The 9,171-nt window shown below is 37.5% G+C and overlaps 1 protein-coding gene across 1 annotated transcript in view; it reads left to right on the top strand.

Moving 5' to 3' along the window:
• Nucleotides 1-9,171, top strand: part of PDE7A (phosphodiesterase 7A) — a 121,300-nt gene that overhangs the window by 89,137 nt on the left and 22,992 nt on the right. The window contains exons 5-6 of the mRNA XM_012000204.1: nucleotides 1,713-1,864; nucleotides 4,065-4,128. Coding sequence (XP_011855594.1) covers nucleotides 1,713-1,864; nucleotides 4,065-4,128 — 216 coding nt within the window. The remainder of the gene's footprint in view (nucleotides 1-1,712; nucleotides 1,865-4,064; nucleotides 4,129-9,171) is intronic.

The raw sequence follows: 9,171 nt of genomic DNA, 5'->3' as shown, positions 1-9,171 counted from the left end.
TAAACTAAAGAGCTTCTGCACAGCAAAAGAAACTACCATCAGAGTAAACAGGCAACCTACAGAATGGGAGAAAATTTTTGCAATCTACTCATCTGACAAACGGCTAATATCCAGAATCTACAAAGAACTCAAACAAATTTACAAGAAAAAAACAACCCCATCAAAAAGTAGGTTACTTTTTCATAATAAATACAGTACAACTCTTCTGCAACATTTTCTAAAAGTTTTCTAAGTGTGTTGGCTCTGATGCATTAATGCATTACTATTAGGCTTTGGAATACAAGTTCATGACTGTACTGAAAGTCATCATTTGTTCAAGGAGACAAAAAAGTAATTATAATGTCAGAAGTACGATTATAGATGAATGCACAGGGAGCTTTGGGAAGCCAGAGGGGGTGCTTCCCGCCTCTTCAAGATAGGGGCAGTGTACTAAATGTGCTTCCCAGGGTAGGTGATACCTGAGTCAAGTCTGCAAAGAGCCAGACTTGGAACATGAAGCCTTCTCTTCCAGGCTAAGGAAATGAAGTTCATATTAAGATGATGAAGAGCCATGAAATGCTTTTACTTAGAGCAAGATGAGCAGATTCAGAATTTCTGAGAATTACCTGGTAGCATACCTCCAAGCAATGGGAGCAGCATCAATTTTACCACCCTCGACATGGCTACCATTTAACACCTGCTGTGACTCTGACTTGTATATATATATAATCTCATTTAATCCAGCACCCCTTAAATTAGATACTACTGCCATTATACAGATAAGGAAACTCAGGGCTAGAGGTTAATAGAGGAGTGAGTGACTGGACATGCAACAGAGAATATGTTTGATTACCTTCCATTTCACCTGGTGATTCTAAATTAAGAGAGATGATTTATTGATCCTCAGTCTTGATTTTCCTATTTTATATTGTGAACATTTTACTGAATTTGGTTTGATTTTAGAGTCTAAAGATAACGTACATCCCCTGCAAGATAGATTTTAACCCAGATCTGTCATTTTATCTGGTGCCCAATCCAAGGAACTCTGGTTTATTCTAACACTAGAGGGAAAAAATGGCTGTGTTAGACTCACTGAAAGAGAACATTCCAGTCTCTAATGTAGAACTGCATCTTTTCTAGAGCATATCATCTTAAATAATTTTTGTCCCTATCCTTTAGAACACTTATAGGATATAAACCACTTTGCTCCCCCTTCTGTCTCCTTTTCCTCTTAATTATCTTAAGTAAATATTTGAAATGATACCTCATTGGGATATGAAATGTTTTACTTTGTAATTGTTAAAATCTCATATGTAACTTAGGACCTGGCTTTTCTAGTAGTTTAAAACTAGGTTTTCTTCCTGTTTTTGCTCCATGTTTATGTGGTGTATTGAAGCAAAAGAGTTAAGAGGTGATAGCGTTTTAAAGTTAAAAAAAAAAAAAAAAAACCCTGATTATTAATCTCGCCGGTCTTCATTGGCTTTCTAAATGCTGTCAAAATTGGCCATTGACCTTCATCCTTAGTTCTTTCATTGAAAATAGAAATGTAATAGAGTGAGAACTCACTTTAAAAAAAAAAATAGAAATAAAGTATCGCTTCTCTACTGAAAATGTGGTATAATTATTTAAATGAATTTTTAAAAATACTTGTACATAACTAAAAGTGGTATTGCAAAAATAGCATGTATATAATTATAACTTGCTGTACTCACCTTTTATTCTTTTTATTTCAGCTCAATCTGAAATTGAAGTGTCTGTCTCTGCAAGGAATATCAGAAGGCTACTAAGTTTCCAGCGATATCTTAGATCTTCACGCTTTTTTCGTGGTACTACGGTTTCAAATTCTCTAAACATTTTAGATGATGATTATAATGGACAAGCCAAGGTATGTATAGTTTTTGTAAGAAAACATTAATTTTTTGATAAGTTTACTGAAGCCCTTTATTCTCCATACAGTAATGATTTATAGAGTCTTTTTGTCTGTCGGTGAAAATCAGTTAAGCCCGTTTTCCAGGTTTTGTTTCTTTAGAGCAGCTGTTTGTTTTATAATTAGACATTACAGAGCAAGGGAAATTTCTGAAACAACTAAAGTAGTGACAGTGTTTTCATTTGTTATTATAACATTACATAACAAGGAGATCAATAGAACATTAAACTGTAAGATCTCACAGAATTGTAATGCTGGGAAGAATCTTAGAGATTATCTGATCTCATCATGTCCATATTCCATCAATAAGGAAACTGAGTCCAATAGAGCATGAGGGACTTGTTTACGCTCACCCAGCTGGTTAGAGGTAAACCTAGCACGGGAAGTTACATCTCTCTCTTTCTTTTGTGTGTGTGTGTGTGTGTGTGTGTGTGTGTGTATTAATAACATCTTTTCACAAAGGTCTCGTGACTTCCAATCAAATAAGTTTTCATAGTCTCTTGCATGGAGAGAGATTTTTGAGGGTTTAGATGTATCATAATTAAACTTGTCGATTGTGAGCATTATTTACTTCATCTTTTTATATAATTTAAAAAGAAATGTCTTACTGAACATCAGGGTTAAATGAGCTTGTTTTTGACCAAATGAGGATTTTAAATAGTATTAAATGTTCAATGTATTTTAAGTTATTCTTTAACTTAATATTTACAGGCCAGATTTTTGAGTTTGCGTAGATAAGTTTTTAAGTTGTGTAGGTAAAGCTGGGGTGTCTTCTTTACAGTTACATGAAAGTGAAAAAAATTACTTCCCTGTTTAGTAAAAGAAATCAGTGGAAAGTGTTCATGCTTGCTTTAAATGTTAAAACGTTTACAAGTTCTGCCTTTTAGAATGAGAATATCTCTATGTCATTTGTTGTTATTAGTACTGTCGTAATTAATGATTTCTACTAGTAGTATCTTAGTGTTGCTCGTGTCAGTGTATTCATAAATGTATGCAACAGTGAACTTTTGGATATAAAATATAAGTTTTTTTTTCTAGAAAAAGTCCACAGAATGTTCAGGTTAAGAATGTATGGTATAAAAATATTTGGTTTTTAGGGTCTTTGTGGAATTTATTTGCTTGGCTGAGGTACACATTATCCTAAAAGTTAATGTAGTAAATTGTATTATTTTATAAGCATATTTAGATAATATAAATAAATATCCATAAGTTAGAAATGTTTTTTTAAAAACTGAACAACAAATAATTTAAGCATGGTGTGGTATCAGTGTCAGATGCCTACGTTCTAGAAACAGACTACCTAATTTAAGATCCCAGCTCTATCACTTTATAGCTGAGCAAGTTAGTTATTTTTTGCTTGTTTCTACGTCACTAAAATGAGAATTGAAAACAATGCTTGGGCCGGGTGCAGTGGCTCATGCCTGTAATCCCAGCACGTTGGGAGGCCAAGTTGTGAGAATCACTTGAGCCTAGGAGTTTGAGACCAGCCTGGGCAGCATGATGAGACCTTGTCTCTACAAAAAAAAAAAAATTCAGCCAGGTGTGGTAACACATGCTTGTAGTCCCATCTTCTCAGGAGGCTGAGACAGGAGGATTGCTTGAGCCCAGGAGGTCGAGACTGCAGTAAGCTGTCTTGTTTGTGCCACTGCACTCCAGCCTTGGTGATAGTGAGTGTGAGACCCTGTCTCAAAAAAAGAAAAAAGAAAACATCTGATGGTGTTGTTCCAAGTAGTAAAAGAGTGAGTAAGGTCACTTATAACAGTACCTGGAATAGTAAATACTCAATAGTGTAACTTATTTTTATTAGATTGTTTGCAATTTAATTTCTCAACCATACAACATTTGAACCACACTTCTGTGATGTTAAGTGATACTAGAATTCTTAAAGGTTTGCGGGACTATCGCAATAAGTTGGGAAACATAACCTTCCTGTGCATTCATTAATTGAAAAACAAAATAATGTTTCATTTTTCAAATGGAGTTTATCCCTTTGAGCATTTTTTTGGAGCCAGTTGAAAAAGTCACGATTTAAAAGAAAAATGATACTTGTATTTTTTAAAGGAAATCAGTCACTTTACATTTTCATTCTATGGAATATCTCCAAAAGACAATGTTATTGAAATTAAATTACAGTAGAAATGTTTGGTTTTCATTTCAGTGTATGCTGGAAAAAGTTGGAAATTGGAATTTTGATATCTTTCTATTTGATAGACTAACAAATGGTAAGTGAAGAATTTGACTTGCTCAAGTTAATGTAGTCTAGATTACTGCATTGATGGTGCAGCCACTGGTGCGTTGCTTTCATTTACTGTACGAAGGTTGTGAGCCCTCTGCTGGAAGAGAGAGTGTGTTAGTCCATTTTCACGCTGCTGATAAAGATGTACCCGAGACTGGGTAATTGATAAAGAAAAAGAGGTTTAATGGACTCACAATTCCATGTGGCTGGGGAGGCCTCACAATCATGGTGGAAGGTGAAAGGCACATCTTACATGTCGGCAGGCAAGACAGAAATGAGAGCCAAGCAAAAGGGTAAACCCCTTATGAAATCATCAGATCTCACTAGACTTATCCACTACCACGAGAGCAGTATGGGGGAAAGCACCTCCATGATTCAATTATCTCCCACCGGGTCCCTCCCACAACACATGGGAATTATGGGAACTACAATTTAAGATGAGATTTGGCTGGGGACACAGCCAAACCATATCAGGGAGCATCATTTTTTCTCTTTTTAAGTGACTTTTCTAAAAGTCTACAGAATCAGTCTCATATATACTTGGCTGATTGGTTGGCAATTGCTGCTGCTATTATTAATAATAACCCAGAATAAACATTATTATCTCATTTTTTTTATTTTTCTTTTTTGGTTTCTTTTAGATTGTGGCCATTTACAATGACATCTGATATTGTATGCCTGTTTTGATTGCCCCCGCTGAGTGGTGGATTAACCACCTTTTGGCACATCCTGACCAATAGCAGTGGTTCCTTGCTTTCAGATGGAGAATGGGGAAGAGCTGTAGCTTCTTTAGGAGGGCTTATCAGAATCTGCAGAGTATGGATGATTTGGGGAAAAATGCCCACAGGTGATTCTAATCTGCTTACCCACTCCTGAGTTTAGTTTGGTTCTGGATGGAGGGGTCATGTTTTCTTGTTCTCTTTGGGAACAGGAAAATGTTCCGTAGGAAAAGGAACAGGGAATCACTCTTATTTAGGATAAAATTGTGGGCGTAATTATTGGTGGTACAGTTGAGGACCGCCAAACCTTAGGCAGTTGTACCTTTTAGTATAGCTTTAGTATACCTTTTAGTATATTTGGGTAGCTTTTCTAGAAATACAATTTCCTTTTTTCAAGAAAGTGTTCGTTTCCATTTTTTAAAAAGTTCCTTCGTGCCTGTTTTGTTTGTTTGTTTGTTTGTTTTTAAACACAACTAAGCATCTCTTATTTTGAAATGTTTTGTTGATTTATGTTCTTATTCACTGGTAAAAGCAGTTCAACTAGGCCGGGCGCAGTGGCTCACGCCTGTAATCCCTGCAATTTGGCAGGCCAAGGCTGGTGGATCACGTGAGATCAGGAGTTCGAGACCAGCCTGGCCAACATGGCGAAATCCCATCTCTACTAAAAATACAAACATTGGCTGGGTATGGTGGTGCATGTCTCTAATCCTAGCTACTTGGGAGGCTGAGGCAGGAGACTTACTTGAATCTGGGAGGTGGAGGTTGCAGTGAGCTGAGATTGCGCCATCTCACTCCAGCCTGGGCAATAGAGCGAGACTGTCTCAAAAAAAAAAAAAAAAAAAAAAAAAAAAGGCAGTTCAACTAGTCATTTGCCCCAGAGCAGAAAGTACACCGAGAGGAAATCAGTACTGACTTTAGAATAATGAAACCACTGCTGTAGTTTGAAATCATCTGCTTTTTCTTATTGCTTTGGAATGAAGTGTCTTTGATAAGGATGCCAAATATGTAAAATGAACAAGCAAATTACAACTTTATTTTTCTCAGGAATCAGTGTGGGTCTCTTAGTATCACTCCATTATTCTCTCTAAGTTGTATGGCAATGCCTAATGGAAATACCTTTGTCTATACCTTCTGTTTGCTTATGCAGTGTTGACAGAAAATAAATCGGACTGATCCTAGGCAAAATTGTGAAGACAGTGAAGTTTGCCTTTATCAGCAAAGCCACCCTCCTGCCTCCCTGCCTTTTTATTCCTCCCCTTTGCTATCTCTCTTCTACTTTTCCTTTGCCCTTGGTGATTAAGTGTTCTGTACTTCTCCCTGCCCCCACCTTGGCCTGTACACACAGGAAAGGCTCTGATATCATTTACACAGTTAGCCTTCCCTTGGCCTTTCTCCTTTTTGAAAATATAGGTAGGTGAAATATCAGGTGGCCCACCTTTTTCTTGCTCAGGGAAATTCCCCTTTCCTAACTTAACACAAATATTACTTTAGGTATTATCTCAAGACAAATATAGATTAAACAATGCCACCCTTAACACTTTCAAAGTTTAGCCTTACATAAACTCTCACAGCTCATAGCCTATTATTAGTCTACTGGGACACTTGTCACTCATTGAAATAGTTGATTGTTCTTCTCTAAATTTTATTTTTAAAAAGTACATACTCTGCTAGTTGGGGGCATGGTGATGAAAGCGGCGTCAGCTCAGCAGTGCACTGGATGGGCAGAAGAAATAGCTAGCAGGCCACAGTAGTTAACTAAGCACTTCGCTTTCCTTTTGATCACCTCACTCCTTAAACGGGATTTGTGGACAGGGTGGCTACATGGTTTCCCCTTAGGGCTCGTCCCAAATCATTAGGGTTTAGTAGAAACCACTCATGGTTAGCTACTCACCTTTGATTTTAGAGGTTGAGATTTATACATTCAGTTAACTATAGCTATTTAAAACTCAGGAATTTTCTACTTAAGGAGATATTTTGGGGAACAAATGGGCAGAAGAAAATTCCTTTAGCTTATACTATATAATGAGAATGGTTTTCCTTTTAAAACTGCTTCACCTGAAATGAATTCTTGATAACATACTTTCATGGTATCCAAGTGTATAGTTTTCCCTTCTTGCTTATTGATCCAATGCTTTGTTGTGTTTCTTATGCTGGCAATTTCCCAGATGATATTGGGGGGAGGACAGGAAGGCAGAGGAGGAAGCAAAATGCAGTGATTTGTGCCAGGACAAATGGTCCCCAGCTTGTCTGCTACAAGGAGGGAAGTAGTTATTGTCTGGTAGGATGCATTTGGAATTCCTTTTGTAGGATTGAGGGCATTAAGTGATGCGACAGAGAAAAAGCTTATCACTCCTGAAGACACCTGGTTCGTGAGGACACTAGCTGCCAGGCCTGCGTTGTCAGGGTAGCCTGCTCCTTCCAGCCAGATCCCTTCTGGGATCACCTTCTGAAAATGACTGAGGCCCACTCTTCCAGAGGCAGTTCTATCTTTTGATATATTTTTATGAGGGTAGCTTTTCTTAAAATACAGTTTTCTTTTTCAGAAAGTGTTTGTTTCCATTTCCATTTTTTAAAAAGTTCTTCTTTGCCTGGTTTTTGTTTAACACAGCTGAGCATCTCTTCTTTTGAAATGTTTTGTTGACTTGTGTTCTTACTGGTGTTATAATCCTCAGTTGGTATCTTGCATGCCGCTTTTCAGTTACATATGGGTAGTACACTTTAAGAGCCTGGTTCTTGTCAGATTCCCTTAAAGTTCCTAGTGGGGATGTTACATGTGTTTCTTCACTACACTTTGCCTGAATTCCAAGAGAGGGTATTTTCCTGTTAGATTGTAGCTTTCTTAAAACTTATTCTACACCCTAGAAATGGGTAATTTGTTTTGTTACATTTGAAAAACAATTTTGGGAGAACCTTATGATAATCTAAATATACAGAGAATGAATAAACATTCTAAAATATGTATATACTCGAAGATGGTTGTTACAGCAATAGTAACGGACACGTCGTTCACTTCTTCAGAAATGGCTCCACGCCACGTGGACTCGTGTTTGTACCGGTAGAGCATATCAGGACCTGAACACATTTTAACATTTAATTTATTTAAAATGTAAGATTTGAAATGTTTTTTTCTTTCCAAATGAAGGCGATATGTCAAGTAGTTTATAAAAATGTCTCTTTTGGCCTGCCACATCTTTTCTGTCATTGCTCATGCAAATAATGTTCCAGTTAATGTACTTTTTCATCAGCCGTGGTCTTTTGTTGGGAGTTGGTTAGGTGGTTTTAGATAACAAGGTTAGCCAAACAGTCCTTTATTATCCTTCATAAATATTATTATTATAAATTTTCAATTTGGGACCAGTATGTCTTTTATATGTTTTTGTAAGAGTCATCATAGACTTTACAGAGTACTAGAATTGTGTATCTTATTGCTATTATCTGAACATTGGCAGTAATTTATGAGTCTATGTGAAGGATGTAGTCTACTTAAAATAGACTTTTTAATATGTAGCCTATTTAAAACATGTGGTCTGTTTAATTGTTAATATAGTATATGTGTCCTATGGAAGTTTACAAAACCAAGAAATATAATAAGAGGTTTAAAAAATGGAGAAATGGAGAGTTATACCATGGAAGGGAAAACTAAACATCATAAAAATGGTGGTTTTTCCAAATTTAATTTCTATTCTTGGTGTGACTCCACTTGTCAGTGACGAAGGAGTGGACGTTGAGGACGAAGACAGTCCCCATCGCATGTAGCAGCTCTTTCCAAAAACTCGCGTCTGTAGGGGGATGGAGCAGGGGAAACTGGAGGGAGCCAGGAGAGGCTGTGATTCTTTATTGTTTGAGAGATGAGAGAATCTAGAGCATGTCTGAATGCTGATGCTTATTGGGACAATATAGAAAAGAGAAAGAGATTGGTGGGGTGGGGTGGGGTGGGGATAGGTGTACCTGATGGAACAAGGAATATCTCTGAGGAGGTGTGGATGGGTTGGCTTTTGAAAGAAAGGGAAACTCAGCCAGGTGCAGTGGCTCACGCCTGTAATCCCAGCTCTTTGGGAGGCCGAGGCTAGTGGATCACAAGGTCAGGAGTTGGAGACCAGCCTGGCCAACAAAGTGAAACCCCGTCTCTACTAAAAATACAAAAAATTAGCCAGGCTTGGTGGTGGGTGCCTGTAATCACCACTACTCGGGAGGCAGAGACAGGAGAATCGCTTGAACTCAGGAGGCGGAGGTTGCAGTGAACCAAGACGGCACCATTGCACTCCAGCCCGACAGTGCAAGACTCCATTTCAAAAAAGAAAGAAAGGGAA

This window comes from Mandrillus leucophaeus, unplaced genomic scaffold (genome assembly GCF_000951045.1).
Source record: "Mandrillus leucophaeus isolate KB7577 unplaced genomic scaffold, Mleu.le_1.0 Scaffold621, whole genome shotgun sequence".
Lineage (NCBI taxonomy): Eukaryota > Metazoa > Chordata > Mammalia > Primates > Cercopithecidae > Mandrillus > Mandrillus leucophaeus.
Note: the sequence above shows the minus strand (reverse complement) of the source record. Positions and strands in the feature narration are given on the sequence as shown.